The sequence below is a fragment of the Aotus nancymaae genome, unplaced genomic scaffold, assembly GCF_030222135.1.
Source record: "Aotus nancymaae isolate 86718 unplaced genomic scaffold, 86718_ANA_hifiasm-v0.15.2.pri h1tg000121l, whole genome shotgun sequence".
Lineage (NCBI taxonomy): Eukaryota > Metazoa > Chordata > Mammalia > Primates > Aotidae > Aotus > Aotus nancymaae.
Window position 1 is genome coordinate 1 of NW_026988536.1, and position 20,182 is coordinate 20,182.

General features: G+C 42.6%; 1 protein-coding gene across 6 annotated transcripts; it reads left to right on the forward strand.

The window, feature by feature from the left end:
• The first annotated feature begins 6,011 nt into the window (after window positions 1-6,011).
• Window positions 6,012-20,155, forward strand: LOC135272645 (golgin subfamily A member 6-like protein 26). 6 transcript variants are annotated; one of them, XR_010340650.1, is made up of 7 exons: window positions 6,012-6,152; window positions 7,117-7,311; window positions 11,231-11,398; window positions 11,540-11,637; window positions 15,195-15,282; window positions 18,740-18,919; window positions 19,269-20,155. XR_010340650.1 is itself a non-coding variant. In XM_064371119.1 (7 exons), the coding sequence occupies exons 6-7, from the start codon at window positions 18,764-18,766 to the stop codon at window positions 19,320-19,322; spliced, it is 231 nt and encodes a 76-aa protein (XP_064227189.1). In that variant the 5' UTR covers window positions 6,012-6,152; window positions 7,117-7,311; window positions 11,231-11,398; window positions 11,540-11,637; window positions 15,195-15,282; window positions 18,740-18,763; the 3' UTR covers window positions 19,323-20,155. The 6 variants fall into 6 exon arrangements, 2 of the variants coding, with proteins under 2 accessions (XP_064227189.1, XP_064227190.1); XR_010340651.1 differs by having other exon boundaries at window positions 18,740-18,898; XR_010340649.1 differs by having other exon boundaries at window positions 18,740-18,877.
• The last annotated feature ends 27 nt before the right edge of the window (window positions 20,156-20,182 follow it).

Sequence of the window (20,182 nt, forward strand, 5' to 3'; positions counted from 1 at the left end):
GGGCTATGACATAAAAGAGAGAAATCAAGGTTAACATTAAGATTTGGGGCTTCGGCAACGTGAAGGCTGAAACTGCCATTTGTTGAGACTCGGAAGACTGAGAAAGGAGCAGACTGAAAGGTGGCGGGAACTAGGGTTGGTTGGGTTTCTGTCGTATGCAATCAACGGTCCTGACCAGCCTGGGCAACATAGTAAGACCCTGTCTCTGAAAATAAAAAATTAGCCAAGCATGGTGGTACACACGTGCAGTCTCAGCTCCTTGGGAGACTGAGGCAGGAGGATTCCTTGAGCCTTGAGTTAGAGGTTACAGTGAGCTATGATGGCACCACTGCACTCCAACCTACAGGAGGGAAAAAAAAGGTCCTGATTAAATACTTGCATACCCAGAGAAGTTTTCACAAAGTACTCTTTCAGGGAGATCTTAGTGAACAGGAATTCCATTCTTTCTGTTAGGAAATTAAGAGAGTGTGGGTGTGGTTAGTTAATGCTGACTGAACTATCTTTGGAATCTCATCTACTGGTCTATCTGGTCTATTTATATATGTATATTCTATCTGCTGTCTCACTGAGCTTTGCTAGTTTATGCTGCAGTAACAAAAGCCCCCAAATCTTAACAGCTACACATACAAAGGTTGATTTTCATTGACATTTCCTTGTATGGCAGGTTAACTGTGACTCTACTCTAGACAACTTCTTTTATTTGTTAGGTGGTGAATGCTGTGATACTCGGAGAATTTTTGAATGTGGTTCATTCATTCATTTAACAACTATTTCTTCAATATCTGTTTCATACCAGGCAAGGTCAAGTACTGAGAACACAGTAGTAAATAAGAGACAAGATCTCTAATTTCCAAGAGCTTATATTAAAATGAGATTAAATACATACAAAATCATCATAATAATGAATATTATATTCATAAACTAAATAGACTTAGTAAATATTCTAAGTTAGAAAAATATAAAATTATTAAAACTAAAATGGCCAGGTGTGATGGCTCACGCCTGTAATATCAACACTTTGGGATGACAAGGTGGGAGGATCATTTGAGCCCAGGAGTTTCAAAGCAGTCTGGGCACCATAGGAAGACCCTGCATACAAAAGATACAAAATTAGCCAGGCATAGTGGTGCATGCCTGTAGTCCCAGCTACTTAAGAAGGCTGAGGTGGGAGGCTGCTTGAGCCTGAGAGGTCAAAGCCGCAGTGAGCCACGATCATACCGCTACCCCACTGTACTCCAGCCTGGGCAACAGCGAGACCCTGTCTCAAGAGAAAAAAAAGAAGAAGAAGAAGAAACAATTTAATCGATATACTCCTGAAACTATTATGTAGAATCCCATTGTCTACATTACATCACATCAGCCCTTTACTTTAAGTGGCTTAACAGTTAGATATGCTCCATAAAACTTTCCTGGTAATTAAGTATACCTAAGAACAATTAAGTATAAAAGAGGTACTGCCTTGACAGGAAGATTGTAAAAATGTTTAAAGACAAATAAATAAATAAGAGAATAAAACCTGTAGCTCTGTGAGGTGCAAATAATATCTAATTGAAGTCACAACGAACATCTAGCAAGCATTCTGAACACCATAGAATTCACTTAATACATTTTGCCTGAACTCCCAACAGATCTCACTTACCAACACCTGTATGTAGCCAAGAAATTGACAATCATTTATAAATTACCACCTATGACTCCATCTCCTCTACCCACTTAAAAAATTTCATGTATTTCTTTATTATTTATTATTTTTTGTAGAGATTGGATCTTGCTATGTTGCCCAGGTTGGTCCAGAAACAGACCCACACGCATTTTGTCAATCAGACGACCATACAGCCATTCAATTGAGGCAAAAAAGTGCTACACAGTGCAGAAGGACAAAGATGGTCTTTTCCATACATGGTGCTGGATCAAGCAGTCACATCCATGTAGTAAAAAGTGAATCATGGGTGGGTGGGTTGGCTCAAACCTGTAATCCCAGCACTCTGGGAGGATGAAGCGTGCAGACTACTTGAGCCCAAGAGTTTGAGTCAAACCTGGGAAAACGGTGAATCCCCATCTCTACAAAAAAAATACAAAACTTAGCCAGGCATGGTGGCACACGCCTATGGTCTCAAGTACTCAGGAGGCTGAGCGGGGAGGATCCCTTGAGCCAGGAGGTGGAGGCTGCAGTGAGCTGAGATTATGCCACCGTGCTCCAGCCTGGGCAATAGAGTGAGAGCCTATCTGGGGCATGGGGGCGGGTGGGGAAGCATAAACTAAACTAAAATTGCTGTGAGATTAAGTGTTCATATTCTTAGGTTAGGCATTGATTAACAGGACACAAAAAGCAGTCACCACAAAGGAAAGGATTGATCAAGTTAAATTTCATTAAAATTAAGAAACTCAGGCTGGGTAACTGGCTCATGCCTGTAATCCCTACACTTTGGGAGGCCGAGGCAGGTGTATCACTTGATCCCAGGAATTCCACACCAGCCTATGCAACGTGTTAAATCCCAATCTCTACTAAAAATACAAAAAAGAGCTGAGCTTAATGGTGCTCCCCTGTAGGTCCCAGCTACTTGGGGCTCAGGCAGGAGGATCACTTGAGCCTTGGGACGTGGAGGTTGCACTGAGCTGTGATTGTACCACTGCACTGCAGCCTGAACAACAGAATGAGATCCTGTCTCAAAAAGAAAAAAAAAACTGGAGGATCTCCATTCATGTAAAAACGCCATTAAAAGAGTGAAAAGGCAGGCTACAGTTTGAAAAATAGAGAAATGTAATACATATAATACATATATATCCTAGAAAGGACACACATCCAGGATAAAGTATTACAAATCAACAAAAAAACAAGCCTATCAATGAAAACAGGATACAAAGATTGAACAGGCACTTCACAAAACAGGACATATAAATGGCAATAAAAAATACTCAACCTCAATACCAGAAAATGCAAAATGAAACTACACTGATATATTACTGCACCTCTACTAGAATGGCAAAATAATTTTTTTTTTTTTGAGACGGAGTTTTGCTGTTGTTACCCAGACTGGAGTGCAATGGCGCGAACTTGGCTCATCGCAAACTCCGCCTCCTGGGTTCAAGCAATTCTCCTGCCTCAGCACCCCAGAGTAGCTGGGACTACAGGTGCGTGCCACCATGCCCAGCTAATTTTTGTATTTTTTTCAGTAGAGACGGGGTTTCACCTTGTTGACCAGGATGGTCTCGATCTCTTGACCTCAGGATCCACCCGCCTCGGCCTCCCAAAGTGCTGCGATTATAGGCATGAGCCACCATGCCCTGCCTAATAATTTTTAATTGACAAGCATAAGCAAAGATGTGGGGTAACCAGAATACTCCCTGCTAAACGGTACAGCCACTTTTTGAAAATCATCAACAATAACTGATACTAAAGTTTTCTCATTCATATACCTCTAAAACCAACAATGCCACTCCTACATATATACACCAATCTAGTAATGTTCTATTTCTTGGTTTGCGGTGAAATTTACTTAGTGTAAATTCATTACCTGTATTTTTTTTTTTTTCTTTTCTTGAGACAGGCTCTCACTCTGCCATCCAGGCCTGAGTGCACTGGCATGATCATGGCTCACTGTAATCTCAACCTCCCAGGCTCTGGTGATCCTCCCATCTCATCCTGCAGGGTACCTAGGACTACAGGCACACACCACCACACATAGCTAATTTTTGTCTTTTCAGTAGAGACAGGGTTTTGCCACGTTGCCCAGGCTGGTCTGGAACTCCTGGGCTCAACCGATCTGCTCACCCTGGCTTCCGGAAGTGCTGGGATTACAGGTGTGATCCACCGCCCCGGGACCACCTGCACATTTAAAATTGTGAGCTTGTTCTGTAGACTTCAGTAACTTTTCCAAGATTTCTTTGACACAAAGTTCTCAGAAATCTTAAAGCTAGCATTTTAGAAGAGAAAAAACGAGCTTCTGGTTCACAGGTGAAATTTTACCAATAAAATTTAAAAACAAAAGAAAGCTACTAACACGTAACAGCTCAGAACAAAGATTAAAAACTAACAGGCCGGGCGCGGTGGCTCACGCCTATCATCCCAGCACTTTGGGAGGCCGAGGCGGGTGGACCACGACGTCAAGAGATCGAGACCATCCTGGTCAACAAGGTGAAACCCCGTCTCTACTAAAATATACAAAAATTAGCTGGGCATGGTGGCGCACGCCTGTAGTCCCAGCTACTCGGGAGGCTGAGGCAGGAGAATTACTTGAACCCAGGAGGTGGAGGTTGCGGTGAGCCGACATCGTGCCATTGCACTCCAGCCTGGGTAACGAGAGCGAAACTCCGTCTCAAAAAAAAAAAAAAAGAAAACTACCAGCAGATTACTTTTCTTTAACTTCGTCAAGCACTGGGAGTCAAAGAAAAGACAGCACTGCAAGAAAAGATTTCCTTTTGAAAGCAGCTTTACCAGCAAAAGACAGAAGGAAAGCGAGGAAAGCATTCCAAAAGTCTTGCTTCACTCTTCTTTGAGAGGATGCCAAACGAGATAATCTGAGAAGCTCCCAAGGCAGACAGACAGACACAGGGAAACCACAGCAACTCTTTGGAGCGCAAACAGCAGCACCACAATCCAACCTATTGGAAATGCTGCAGTTAATTTGAGGCTTGCCCTGCTAATCCTGAGGCGATTCAGCGACGGCTACAAACGCTGCCCTAGGGCATCCTGGATCTGGCACACCTGGCTTGCCCACCACCAGGCTGGAGACAGCGCAAGGTGCGGAATCCTGGAGGCCAATCAAGACCCCAACTTTCCACATTTGGGGCTTGAGATCTCTCGCCCCTCAGGTCCCCAGAGGGAACCGATTTTTGGCCTTGAAGGTGGGGCAAAGGGTCAATGTCCTCCACCAGATCTAGGAGGATGTGGCCCCGAAGCTGCTCCATCCCTCCACCCCCTGGGATGCCACAGAAGACCCGCACGCGAGTTTCTTGAAACCCCAGAACCCACGAGAGCAGGGCTGCGGCCGGCAGCGGCAGGCGAGGAATCCAATTCAGGAAACTTAAGCGCTCGGGGTGCCCGGTGCGCCCGCCCCGCTGGCACAGCAAAAGTTGTGGAGGCCCCCCGCGCGCACATCGACCCAGCTGTGCGCCGCGAGTCCCGGACTCCCCGCTCTCACGGCTTGGCGCGGCGCCCTCACCTCGGAAAGGCTGGGTGGACTTCCCCGTAAACCTTGACTTCCTACTAAACCTTTAAGTTTCAGTGCAGATCCCGGCGGCCGTCCCGCCGCGGCATTCACCTCGGAAACGCTGCGTGGACGTCCCGGTAAACCTTAACTCAGCGCGCCACCGATGCGCGGCCGCGCCTACCGCGTCGCTAACGCCCAGTCACCGCCGACACGCCTCGGACGCCGACATCCAGTCGCGGACGCCCCTGACGCGCCGACCTCGCCGCCGACTCCCCCGACGCACGGAAGCTGCAGACCTGGACTCCGCCGCCGCCGACCATGCGGCCGACGCCCCCGACGCGCCGACCGCGCCGCCACCGCCACTGACGCTGTCAGCGCCTGGGACGGCGCGGAACAGCTGACCGCGCCGTGGATGCCCCCGACCAGCAGACCGCGCCGCCGATGCAATCGGCGCCTGGGACGCCGCCATCGCACCGCAGACCCCGCGGACGCCGCCGACCGCGTCGCAGACGTCCCCGACAGGCCGCAGATGCAGCTGACGCCGACCATGCCGCGGACGCCTCCAACGCGCCTCGGACGCCGACGTCCAGCCGCGGACGCCCCTGACGCGCCGACCTCGCCGCCGACACCCCCGACGCACGGAAGGCGCAGACCTGGACTCCGCCGACGCCGCTGACGCCTCCGACGCGCCGCCCCCTCCGCCGCCACTGACGCTGTCAGCGCCTGGGACGGCGCCGAACAGCTGACCGCGCCGTGGATGCCCCCGACCAGCAGACCGTGCCGCCGACACTCCCGACACGCCGCCGATGCCATCCGCGCCTGGGACGCCGCCGATGCCATTGGCGCATGGGACGCGTCTTCTTTTCCTTGCAGTGGTCTATAGATGAAAAATTCTTTGCTCTGGAAGAGAAAGAAAAAGAACTGCGTCGGTTTGGTCTTGCTGTGAGAGAGCGAGATCACGACTTCCAGAGACTGCTCTCCTCCCATGAAGCTACTATGCAGGTAAGAGCAAAACCTCTCTCTGACTTGGTGTTCCTCTCCCACTTGTATTCGAAGCCTGCAGCAGGACCCCGTTCCATCGTTTTCTGAAAACCGGGGATTCTGCTTTATATACGGGGAGAAAACCAAAAATAGCGGTCATTAGTTCCATCATTGTAGATTCGAAAGGGAGAGACTTTAGCATTTCTACTTTCTTTTGTGATATGAACTTTGTGAGGCGAGCCAGTGAATATTGGTTTCTGTTCACATACTTCTGATTTATTTCCAATTCTTGTTCATACATAAATACACATTTTCTCTGTCCTTCTCTCTCGCTCTCTCTTACTTTTACTGAAACATTGCCAGGGTGCAAGTATTATATTGTGTTTTCTACACACAGGTCCATGAGGCACATACTATTATCCCTGTTTTATAGAGGAGGAGACAGCCTTCTGAAGCTAAGTACCCTGTCCAAGCTAACATAGCTAATAAGTAGCAGATCCAGTAACCTAGGCAGTATGGCTCCTCCGTTTCCTTCACCGTGTACCTTTGGGTAGTGCAGAAATTGAAACCATCACTATGATAGCAAATACAGTGTTTAGTATTCCTTTCAGCTTATCGTTTTGTGCTTCCCTCTCTAAGGTTACACTGGGGAGAAAATAAGTAAATGAACTGAGTGACCATTTATCCTCATCTAACATTAATTGTTACATGCCCTGAACAAATAGGATAAAGACTTATTTCAGAACGCAATAGGTACGTAAGTGGCCACTAGAGATAGTTTTCTCTATTGTTAGTGTTCATTCCTGGGACATGTATTTAGAGACTTCTGTGTTCTGGGCCTGGTAAAACAAAAATGAATAAAACATGATACTTATTTTCAAGAATCTCACAGCTCCTCCTTCTGTGATAGAGTCTTTTAAGCCCTTTGCTATTTACTAGAGGCGGTTCTTTCCCCCAGAAACTTACAGTGTCCCTTCTGTATTAGGACCTCAGTGCAACATTGCTCTGCAAACTTGGACCAGGGCGGAGTGAGGTAGCGGAGGAGCTGTGCCAGCGTCTACAGCGAAAGGAAAGGATGCTGCAGAACCTTCTGAGTGATTGAAACGAGCAAGTGGTGGAACATGAAATGGAGATTCAAGGCCTGCTTCAGTCTGTGAACTCCAGGGAGCAGGAAAGCCAAGTAAGGACTAATGTGCTTAGCAGAAAAGTATCACATAGTGCATTTATAGTCTGCAAATAGGAAGCATTTGCAGACTGTAGATGTGTGTATGTTTATATATTTTACGGTCAACTCTGTTAGTTTCTTTCCTTCAATTTATTTTCTAGGCCACAGTTTTATTTCTTTACTTATCTATTTAGAGATGGGGGTCTCTGTTTATGCAGGCTGGTCTTGAAGTCCTGGGCTCAAGCAGTCATCCTGCCTTAGCTTCCCAAAGTGCTGGAATTGTAGGTGTGAGCCACTGTGCCTGGCCTTAGACCACAGTTTTATATTGATCATCAAAGTATGAAAAATTGTTTTGCAAATTTTACATTTGGAAGGCTGCCTAAACAATACATGTATCCGTTAGCTTCATTACATACGTTTTCTTTTCCCTAATAATCTGATCATTTTGAGAGAAAGGAGTAGGGGTTGTGGAGTGTTTTGATTTTGATTCTAAATTATTAAGACTAGAGTGATAACTTTGCATTTTCAGCGAAGTTATGGGAAAACTTACACTCAACATGTTTATTCTTAGCTTTTGTTAAATCTGAGTTATCTTAAGAGGAAAAAAAGATTGCATTTTTCCAAGGTCATGATGAGAGAATGAATAATCTCATTACAGTATGGGGTATACTACTTTCACAGTATTTCAGAAGTAAATTTTTTTGGTTTTGAGGTGGCATCTCCCTCTGTCATCCCAGCTGGAGTGCAGTGGCGTGATCTCAGCTCACTGCAACCTGGGCCTCCCGGGTTCAATCGATTCTCCTGCCTCAGCCTCCCAAATAGGTGGGATTACAGGCATGCACCACCATGCCCAGCTAATTTTTGTGTTTTCAGTAGAGATGAGGTTTCACCATTTGGCCATGCTGGTTTCCAGTTCCTGGCCTCAAGTGATCCACCCACCTCGGCCTCCCAAAGTGCTGAGATTACAGGCGTGAGCCACCAAGCCCTGGCCAGGGGTAAATTCTTAACTTTTCTCATTTCTATGTGTTTTCTCCTCAAATGTAAAGACTCTTAGTTGACTTGTGCTGCGTTTCAAAGACCAGTAGCTCAGAATCCCCCTAGTCAGTTTTTAGAGGAAGGCAGATTCTTTCTTGCCTATGTTATTTCACTCCATAATATTTTCTTACTTTTCCTTATCTTGTAAAGGGATTATACTCCACTCCTCTGGTTGTTAGCCCCACTGAAGTAAATACACATCTTGTTAGAAAAGTCCTGCTGTGTGCTTCAGATATTGTTCCTCAAATAGACCTAACAAAATTATTCTAAATTATTTAAGTCTGGCAAGAGGCTAGCATCTTTAAGTTTTCTTTTTAACCTGTTCGTGATTTGGTAGAATTAGTCTTTATTATACCTCAGAAAAAAAATTATGCCCTGTGGGTAATCGAATAATGAAGATGATAGAACTTACAGGAGATTTTTCAACTCAAGAAGATTAATGGTTGTATTCTTCTAGATCTGCTCGTGTAATTTGACATGCAAAAGAAATCACCTGAATAGCTTTTTCAAGACGTAGATTGTGGAGCTCAACTTCAGAGATAGAAATTAGGAGGTATAGGTGGGACTTAAGAATTTGCATTTCTAACAAGTTTCCAGGTGATCGTGATGCTGCTGGCTCATGGACTGCATTGGAGGAGCACTGCTAAAAACTCTTAAATACTGCTAGAAAAGGAGTGCCAAGGCAGATGGGGCGCAGTATATATCTTGTATGTTATTTATTATGTTTTTTCCCCACAGTTTTCACAGATACTTTTATTAAGATACTTTGATAATACACGGATACCTCTAAAATGGTTCCATCGACATCTCCCAAGAGCCCAAATTTTACTTACTGAAAAATGGCAGTGTTTTTTCTCGTATTTCTCTTTGAAATGGTGACAAGAGCTCAGCTTCTCACTTAAAACAGTAGTACTGTTCCTCAGAGACAGTTGGTGTTACGATTCTTCATCTTCTACCCTCAGTAATTTTAATATAAATTTATTATTTCCAGATTTTCTGTTTAAATGCAGACTTTCTGTGCATTAATAGTTACAAAAGTTCTAGATCTTTCCCTTATTGTGTCATTATCTGTCTTAGAAAACTGGGATTTGAAATGAAACTGAGTTTGGTGATTTTGAGATTGAGATTCCCCTGATCATGTGGTCTGATGAAAATGTTTATGTGTGTAATTGCCTCATTCAGTAAATGTGTAGTGAGTGCCTATGATGTGCCAGACACCGTACCGGGTGCTTGAGATTCAGCACCAAGATGCCTTTAGGGCCGGGCGCAGTGACTGAAGCCTGTAATCCCAGGACTTTGGGAGGCTGAGGCGGGCAGATCACGAGGTCAAGAGATCGAGATCATCCTGGTCAACATGGTGAAACCCCGTCTCTAGTAAAAATACAAAAAAAAACTAGCTGGGCATGGTGGCGCGCGCCTGTAGTCCCAGCTACTTGGGAAGCTGAGGCAAGAGGATTGCTTGAACCCAGGAGGCGGAGGTTGCAGTGAGCCGAGATTGTGCCACTGCACTCCAGCCTGGCGCCTGACAACACAGTGAGACTCCGTCAAAAAAAAAAAAAAGAGCTGTATATCAGATAAGTGCATTGAAAAAAAAAATTCAGCACAGTAAGGGATATTGGGGATAGAGAAGAGATTGCTGGGTTCTTTAAAGTTTTATTTCCCAGCTTTATTGAGGTATAATTGCAAATACTGTCTATATTCAAGGTGTGCAACATGATGTTTTGATATACGTATACATTGTGAAATGATTACCACCATCAAATTAACACGTCCGTCACTACGCATTTTATGCATGTGTGGTGAGGACACTAAAGATCTACTCTCTTAGCAAATTTCAAGTAAATAACATAGAATGACTCACTCAAGTAAATAATGCAGTATTATTAACTAAAGTCACCATGCGATACATTAGATTCCCAAAACATATTCATCTTGTACCTGAAAGCTTTTACCCTTTGGCCAGTGAGATTGCTTTTGTGGTTAGGATGTGCAGGGAAGGCCAACCTGATAAGGTGTCACTTGGCAAAGACCTGAAGGGAGCAAACCACACAAATGTTTGAAGAGCAATCCAGTCCGAAGAAACAGCTGTCCAAGAATAAAGACAACTGTTATCTTAATTCCAGAATCTTAACACCTAAGCCTGAGAGTTCTAGCAGAACCTATTTCAGATTCTCTTTTTCTTATCTGTTACAAATGTGTTAAATTCAGTTTTTTCTCCAATGTTCTGCCTGTGAGACTTTTTTTCCATTCACTTTAACTGGGTTTTTCCCTGTAAACTGAAAGCAGGGAAACGATTTCCTAAGAACCCACTGTTTTGTTTGTTTGTTTGCTTGTTGTTTACAAATGATTGACTTTGAAGAAGTAATACCAGGGCCGGGCGGGGTGGCTCATTCTAGCACTTTGGGAGGCCGAGGTGGGTGAATCACCTGAGGTCAAGAGTTGAAGACCAGCCTGGCCATCATGGTGAAACCTCATCTTTATAAAAAAAAAAAAAAAAAGAAAAAGAAAAGAGAAATAATAGCAGAACAAAAATTTTGTTTTACTAGAATATCTTTTTTTTTTGTTTTTTTGGAGACTGAGTTTTGCTCTTGTTACCCAGGCTGGAGTGCAATGGCGCGATCTCGGCTCACTGCAACCTCCGCCTCCTGGGTTCAGGCAATTCTCCTGCCTCAGCCTCCCGAGTAGCTGGGACTACAGGCATGCGCCACCATGCCCAGCTAATTTTTTGTATTTTTAGTAGAGACAGGGTTTCACCTTGTTGACCAGGATGGTCTCGATCTCTTGACCTCGTGATCCACCCGCCTCGTCCTCCCAAAGTGCTGGGATTACAGGCATGAGCCACCACGCCCGGCCCTACTAGAATATCTTTCTAATGTTATTTGTGATTTTCTCTTACTAGGTTGCTGCAGAGAAGATGATGGAAGCCTTAATGGAAAGAAATTCAGAATTACAGGCCCTGCGCCAGTATTTGGGAGGAAGAGACTCCATGATGTCCCAAGCACCCATCTCTAACCCACGAGCTGAAGTTTCCTCCTTTGGCCCCCCTCTTGGAGAACAGACTGATCAAGTAAGAAGTATAGACTTAGATAATTCATGCTGAATGTGTTTCCTTTTTACATTTGAGGTGTAAGTTTGATAATTTTAATACGAAATTGTGAGAATATTCTCAATGCTGTCATTGTGATCATAGTTCCTTCATCTTCCTAAGTCCCCCAGTTTTTTAGAGTCCAGTGCAGATACCTTCCATAGATGATAGTACTTTTTTGACTGCCAAAGAAGATGCCAGCATACCCAGATCGGCATTAGGTGAGTATGAAATTTCATTTCATTCAGGGATTTTGTTTTCTGTTAATCTTTGTATTAATAGGTTTGGCTAAGACTCTTTTTCTGTTCCTACCTTAATGGGAAAAATAAGTTTGGAATTCCTCTGAAAGGCTGAAGAACTGTCCTTACCTTATGTTGAGTTGAGGTTATTGCTTTGGGGTCACAGTTTGGCCCAGAGAAAGTCTGTCCTTATTCTCCTTTTCAGATAGTTTTGCAGGGATTCAGAAATGCAGGAGGTAGTGGTTCCAATCCTGCACAGCAAGGCCATGTGCTGACAGCTTTTCCCGGGTATCTTTCAAGTCTGGGGCCACTCGCTGTGACTTGACATCACCTACATGAAACTGTTAGGTAGGGTAGGCAGTGTACATTGAGTTATTTGCCAAGCCTAGCCCCATTCAGGGGATGGTTTCGAAAAGTCTTATGAGTAGTCATTCTCTAATTTGGAAACTTTATACTAATCAAAGAGTAAAATAATGTTGGATTTGTTTTATTTATTCTTTATTTGCCTTTTTTAAAAAGTGTACTTTTCTCTAAATTTTGTATTTTGGAAATTTCAAACCTACAGAAAAGGGCAAGAATAGTATAGTGAAGACTCATATACATTTTTATTCAGACCAGTTATTAACGTTCTGCCACATTTGCCTTATTTCTTTGTATGTACACACACATATATGTGGATGTAATGTGTTTTCTGAACCATTGGAGAATTTCTTACAGAAATCATGACACTTTATGCTGCATACATCAGTATTTCCTAAGAACAAGGTCATTCTCCTACATAGCTACAATATAATTATCATACTCAGAAAATTTAACCTTGATATAGGCTTAGTATCTAATACGCAGTCCACATTCAGAGTTCCTGTTGTCCCAATAATGTTCTGTATAGCTACCTTGGTTCCCTAGAACCCAGGGCTTATGCATTGTGCTTAGTTGTCACGTCTCTTAGTCTCTAATCTAGAACAGTTGTTTAGCTTTTATTTTTTAGTGAGACTGGCATTTTTGAAGAATTCAGGACTGTGAATATTCCTCAATTTAGCCATTATTGTTTTCTTGTGGTTAGATTCCAGTTAAACATTTTTGGCAGGAATACCATATGGATGAATTATCCCTTCCCCTCCCCTCCCCTCCCCACCCTGTTTCTTTTCTTCTCTTTTTTTTCTGAGACAAAATCTGTCATTGCCCAGGCTGGATTGCAGTGGCGCCATCTCAGCTCACTGCAGCCTCTGCTTCCCGGGTTCAAGCGATCTTCCCACCTCAGCCTCCCAAAGTGGAGCTAGAACTACAGGCATGCGTCACCATGCTTGGCTAGTTTGTTTGTTTTGTTTTGTTTTGTTTTTTTAGAGATGGGGTTTCACTGTGTTGGCCAGGCTGGTCTAGAACTCCTAGCCTCAAATGATCCACCTGCCTCAGCCTCCCAAAGTGCTGGGATTACAGGTGTGAGCCTGGATGACATCTTTCTTAGTGCATCACATCAGTGCATGATAATCAGTTTGTATCATCCTTGGTGATACGAAATTTAGTCATTTGGTTAAGGTTGTAGCTGCCAAATCCCTCCACTGTAAAAGGTGCATTTTCCTCTTTATATGTAAGTCATCTGCTGGCTGAATTTCAGATGTCGACAGTTGTTTTCCAACAATCATTCACTCAGTGGCTGTAGTATCGTTTGAGCCTTGCTTGAACCAACTCTTACATTGGTAGCTTAAAAATAGTGATGTTTCAGGGCTGGGCACGGTGGCTCATGCTTTTAATCCCAGCACTTTGGGAGGCCCAGGAGAGTAGATTACTTGAGCTCAGGAGTTCGAGGCCAATATGATGAAATTCCGTCTCTACGAAAAATACAAAAATTAGTCGAACACGGTGGCACATGCCTGTAATCCCAGCTACGCAGGAGGCTGAGGCAGGAGAACCGCTTGAATCTGGGTGGCAGAAAGATCGCCCCACTGCACACCAGCCTTGGTGAGAGAATGAGACTCAGTCTCAAAAAAAAAAAAAAAAAATTAAGATTTTCTGTTTGTAAAATTTCTTCTTTATTTCTTTGTGGATATTATTTTATAAAGAAGAGCTGTCCTTTCCCTATCTCTGTACTCCATTTGTTTTTATCAATATGGATTTTCAAAAATCATTATATTACTGATTTCGGTCATTATTTCCTTTACTCCTCAAATTAACCCAGATTCGGTCAGTGGGAACCTCATTGAGCTGTTTCTCTGACCCTTTGCCATATCCCCTTCAGTGTTTTTGATTTCTTTGTTTTTTGTCCTTTCATAGTTTCTGGCACAATAAGACGTTCTATGATTACCTTTTACTTTACCTGCCTCAGTCCCAGAATGAGCCGTTATCCTAAAGAGCTCCCTGGTTCCTTTTGGTGGGTAATGGCATTGACAAACTGTGATCTGGGCACAAGATGTCTTCATTGCCACATGAATACCTTTTGCTTCTAGGCCCTTTTAAGTGAGCAGAGGTAGCAGTGAATATTTTTAAGTATGTATGTATGTATTTGTGTACATATGAAGATTTGATACTGACTTCTGTCATTCTAATTTAACAATATAGGTTCTTTTTTCCTTCATTTCATATTTGTATCTCCTTGAAAGCCCTGGTTACTTATAACGTCACTATATTTCAAAATATTTACACATTTGCAGAACAGTATACTATGCAAAAGTAGTTTCAGAATTACTACATAAATACCACTATCAACAGTAAATGTATTCTGTAATGTTTACCTTTTTTTTGTAATTCTTTTTATCCTTAAGGTATTTTTGTAATTCTTTTTATCCTTAGGGTATTTTGCACTGACGGTGTTCAGTTAGTGAGTTGAAAAATATTTGGATTAATTTGTTTTATCTTCTGGGTGGTTTTATTATCTGTTTCCTATATAGATTCATTTGTTTATATTAGGATTGAATTTTAGGTTTTTTATCTCCCATTAATTGACAAGCTGACTTCCATATTAAGAATTAAACATTAACACAGTTCAAAATCCAGTATATAAAATGATATACTCAGATGTCCCATCTCTTTCCCTATCCCCTCTCTCCTGTTGCCACTCATCTCCTGAAGGTAATCAGTTTCATTTCTGGGTTATTCTTTCTGTGTATCTTTTTGCAAAAATCGGCAAATGAATCATCTGTGTCTATGTAATGTATATATGTATATTCTTATTCCCCCTTTTCCTAATCTAAAACCTACTACCTTAGATGTATTCTTAAGCATGTAGCTTGTTTTCGTTAACATAGTCTCAGGATTTCTAAATGACTCCATATAAGTTGATAAAAGATCGTCCTTATTCCTTTTTTACATCAGTATATAGTTCCATCTGTGAATATACTATACTTTATTCAGTCTTTTCTTTATAGAATGCAGGATGACTGTGGTATTTAGCTCTTAGAAATAATGCTACAAAGAACAACCTGCATGTACGTTTTATTTTTTTCTTATTATTGGAATGTGTCCTCAGTAAATTCCTCAAAGGAGGCAGCTGATATCACATTATGTTCATAGCAATTAAAACTAGCACTCTATTTTCATTTTAGGAGACCTGAACACAGTGGCAGGGCTGGAAAAAGAACTGAGTAATGCCAAAGAGGAACTTGAACTCATGGCTAAAAAAGAGAAAGTCAGGTGAGTTTTCTAGTCAAGTCTTAATTTTAAAATCCCTATGATTTTTTCTTTCAAAATAGTTTATATTCAAAAGCGTATAATTCTCCAAGTAGAATATCTGAGTCCAAATGCCAGGTATGACTTTTTTCTTTTTGGGGAAAAATATAAGTTATTTTTTATATACATTATCTCAACAAGATGCTCCTGTTTTTATATTGGGACCATTAAAACTTACTAAGTGCTGGAAAAACACAACTCTCACTCCCCATTGCTAATTGGAATAAAACAACTGTAAAGGCCGGGTGTGGTGGCTCACGCCTGTAATCCTGGCACTTTGGGAGGCTGAGGCAGGCTGATCACTTGAGGTCAGGAGTTGGAGACCAGCCTGGCCAATATGGCGAAATCCCATCTCTACTAAAAATACAAAAATTAGCCGGGTATGATTTCGGGTGCTTGTAATCCCAGCTACTCGGGAGGCTTAGGCAGGAGAATCACTTGAACCTGGGAGGCAGAGGTTGCAGTGAGCTGAGATCGTGCCATCAGACTCCAGCCTAGGAAAGAAGCAAAACTCCACCTCCAAAAATAATAATAATAGTAAATAACTAGTGTAAATAGGAAGTATTGTGTGATTGCTGCTTAGAGTTATGACATTAGACCCATGAAATTAGTTTTATAAACATGAAACGAGGAACTTCGATATAGTCAATGTTTATTGAGTATTCATATGCAATGTACTGTGCTAGGTATTTAAATTAGCACGAATGCTTACAACTCTACATGAAGTAAATGGTGTCGGCCCCATTATTATAGAACAAGAAGCTGAAACACTGATTTCTCTTATAGAATGAGAGTGGAGAATAGTCATGTAACTAATAAATGCCACAGCTTTGATTCAAACTCCTGTCGTTTGTGACTTCACATAATTCCTAAGATTCATTTTTCCCATCTTATGCTTTAACTCCCTTGAGCGTAGACGTTTCATCAGTTCTTTTAGAAGGGGCCTTTCAGCCTTAGAGATTCGCACCCCCCTGCCTTTCCTATATATATTTTCTTTTTCTGTTCCTAGAACAGAAAAAGTCTGATGTACCTACAGAGTCACGAGTGAGGAGTAAAATGGCCGATATTCAAGTTGGAAAAGCAGGCGGGAACCAGATCACTAGGTTTGTTAGAAGAATTAAATATAGACAGGAAATATGTATTTCCTAAATATATACACAGCTGGTTGCATATTCAGCTGTGATGTTGAGGAAATATGAGGACCACAGCGCAGAGTTACAGACTACAACTAAAAGCTTGTTTGTTACTCTGGCATCTCTTTTAGAAGATCAGTCGGTGTCGTGGCTTCCTAAATTAACTTTAGCTAGCTAGTCTAAGTAGCTCCTTAGATTTTTTTTCTACCTTTTGCCATAGCTAGATGTATAATATGGAACCTGTGTTTGTGTTTGTGATGGAATTAACATTTTATCTTTTGATTTTATTACCATATTTCTGCTTACAAACAGACTCATGTTTTTGACTCAGTTAGTTTTTAGGATATGAGAATGTGTGGCATTCAAGAAATACCAGTTTTTAAAATCCCCTAGTCTCTTTTCCTTTTTGAGGCTCTACCTTAGCCGTTATCTGATTATTCATGTCAGGTATTTTAGTTTCCACGTGCTCTTCCTGTTTTTCTCACATATACCAAATCCAGAGTAATGTGACTTTTTGGTTCTGTCCTGTTTTCAGAATCATGAAATTCTAATGCCTATGAATGGGTATTTTGAGGGGCTGATACTTAACTATTGCTAACTAGCTTTAGAGGGTTTGTGTAAAATAACTTGCCCTTACCATAAAGACTGTGTGAATACGCGGCATCTGCTGAGAAGACGTGATAGCCTAGTGGCTCTGAGTCAGCTTCCTTGAGTTCACATTCTAGATTTACCACTTACTAGGTAGCCCTGTGATTTTTGAACAAGTTAGTTAGTTTCTCTCAGACTCAATCACCTTGTCTGTAAGTTGAAGAGTGGAAATCACCTTATGTTTAAATCAAAGAGGAGTTATCTCATAGGATTGTTGTGAGGATTCACTCCTTCATTCATTAGCTATATGGGAACCTTCTCTCAGCTTGGGCTTGTGCTGGGGATGAGGTAGTGAATGAAATCCGCAAGGTCTCTGTCTCTATGTAGTTAATTTCCACTGGGGAGATACAGACAATAAACAAATAGATAGAATTATGATAGTAAGTGATATGAGGGAAATGATAGAAAGTAACATGGATGGAGACCATCTTAAATAGGGTGGCCAAAGAAGGCTTCTCTGAGCAGATGACACATAAGCTGGGACCTGAGGATCAGAAAGAGACAGCCCTGGGAAAGATATTTCAGGCAAAGGGGGTAGTAGTTGTAAAGGCCTTGAGTTAAGGGAACATCTGGTGTTCCTAGAACAGAAAAAGTCTAGTGTACCTACAGAGTCATGAGTGAGGAGTAAAATGGCAGATACTAAAGTGGGAAAAGTAGGCAGGAAGCAGAGCACTAGGTTTGTTAAAAGAATTAACTCTATACAAAGTATTTGTTAGAGAGCCGGTGACATAGTAAATGTTAGCAGATATGGTTATTATCATGATTTTTTTTTTTTTGAGACAGAGTCTTGCTGTGTCACCCAGGCTAGAGTGCAATGGCATGATCTCCACTCACTGCAACCTCCACCTCCCAGGTTCAAGCAATTCTCCTGCCTCAGCCTTCTGAGTAGCTGGCATTGCTGGCATTCACCACCATGCCTGGCTAATCTTTGTATTTTTAGTAGAGACCGGTTTCACCATTTGGGTCAGGCTGCTCTCGAACTCCTGACCTCATGATCCACCCGCCTGGTCTTCCCAAAGTTCTGGGATTACAGGTGTGAGCCATGGCGCCCAGCCTATGATGAGTTTTAATGAACTTTGTCATAACCAAGTATTTGTCATTTTCTGTTGAGAACACTGAAAGTTCAGGGCATGTAGCGCTAGCTTTTGGCAGGATTCCTTCAGAGGTGGTGGCATGTTCTTCCATCTGGGGGCATGTAATGTTTGGTGATCTCTTGTGATGTTAGCAGCTTTTGTGGTTTGATGCCTAATCCATTAATTCATTAAGGGTTGAAAAATGGAGATATCCTAATGCTATCATTTTTTCCTCTATTAGCTGAAGTACTTACATTAAAACTTCATCTCTTTTTGCTTCTGCTAATGGTCACCATTCTTTTTCAGTCACATAATAAGCTTGTTAAACAAATTTGGTGTGTTTTATGGTGCCAGTTAAGGTGGAAGACATTATTAAAAAGAACTATTACATCTTCCCATAAAACATCCTTTGTTACCATACTACATGGATTTTTTATTTGATCCTGTAGAACCCTATTCTTGTCTCGTTTTCCCTTGCATTACTGGCTGATAGTGATATGATATGCAAAAGCATTTGCCTCCGTGTTAAAATGTAAACATGGCAGATATTGTTTCCTCTATTCACAGTTGGAATTTTGTGCTCTACAGTCCATGATGGCTGTGCAAGAAGAAGAGCTGCAGGTGTGGGAAGAAGAGCTGCAGGTGCGGGAAGAAGAGCCGCAGGTGCGGGGAGAAGAGCCGCAGGTGCGGGAAGAAGAGCTGCAGGTGCGGGGAGAAGAGCTGCAGGTGCGGGAAGAAGAGCCGCAGGTGCGGGGAGAAGAGCTGCAGGTGCGGGAAGAAGAGCTGCAGGTGCGGGGAGAAGAGCTGCAGGTGCAGGCTGTTGATATGGAGCCTCTGACCAGGAAAATACAGATTAAAGAAGACCTCATAAAGGTCCTTCAAAACTTTTTACAGATCATTGGAAATGTTCACATCTCAGATTACCTGTAGGGCATCTTCGGATACTATGCACACATTGAATCCCTTGCCCAGTGCTTATCAGTATCTGACTTGAAAGTATAGGCAGACTGTCTGAAGAACATTTGTTCCTCTGCTCCTCAACTGAATAATGCTTTTATTACTATTTTCATGTTTACACTTACTCTTCTACTTCTAGGACCTCCACATACAACTGGTTATCCTGAAGACATACCAGCTGTGGAACGCCTGACCCAGAAAGTATTACTTCTTTGGGAAAAAGTTGCTTCAGTAGAATCCCAGGGTCAAGAAATTTCAGGAAACCAAAGATGACAGGTAAGTCATTGGAATATAGACTCACTCTCTCAATGTCTGTCTGTCTGTCTGTCTCTCTCTCTCTCTCTCTCTCTCTCTCTCTCTCTCTCTCTCTCTCCCCCCATATATATATATACACACACACACACACACACATTTATACATATATATATATACATACATTTATATATATATATATATATATATATGTATGTATGGAGTCTCACTGTGTCACCCAAGCTCGAGCGCAGTGGTACGACCATGGCTCACTGCAGCCTCAAACGCTGGGGCTCCAGGCATCTTCCTGCCTCAGCCTCCTGAGTAGCTGGAGCTGCAGGTGCATACCACCACACCCGGCACAAACCTTGTTTTTCTACTGTGAAATAAACCGTGGTGTTGGTTTTTCATAAATGGTATTTCATCGGGAAACTGCTCTAAAGTTTCCTACTTTGATCGATAGCAGCTATAGATGCCTCTTTCTGACATGTGGTTCTGTAAAGAGCAGCAGTTCTTTTGGACACATACCAATAGTTATCCCTCACACTCATACATAAGTCATCTCCCTCTCAACTGAATCTTTCTCCTCTATCTGCATTTAACCATGTTCACATCTCTCCCAGTTTAAAAAAAGAAAGAAACCCCTGCCTTTGCCCCAGCTTTCTTTGTAGCTACAGCCCCGTTTAACCTTTCTTTTGCAACAGACTTATTTGCCTGTACTCCCTGTCTCCATTAGCATCTCTCTCACTAACTACTCACCCCATTCCATTCTGGCTTTCAACTCTACCTTAAACAGCTCTT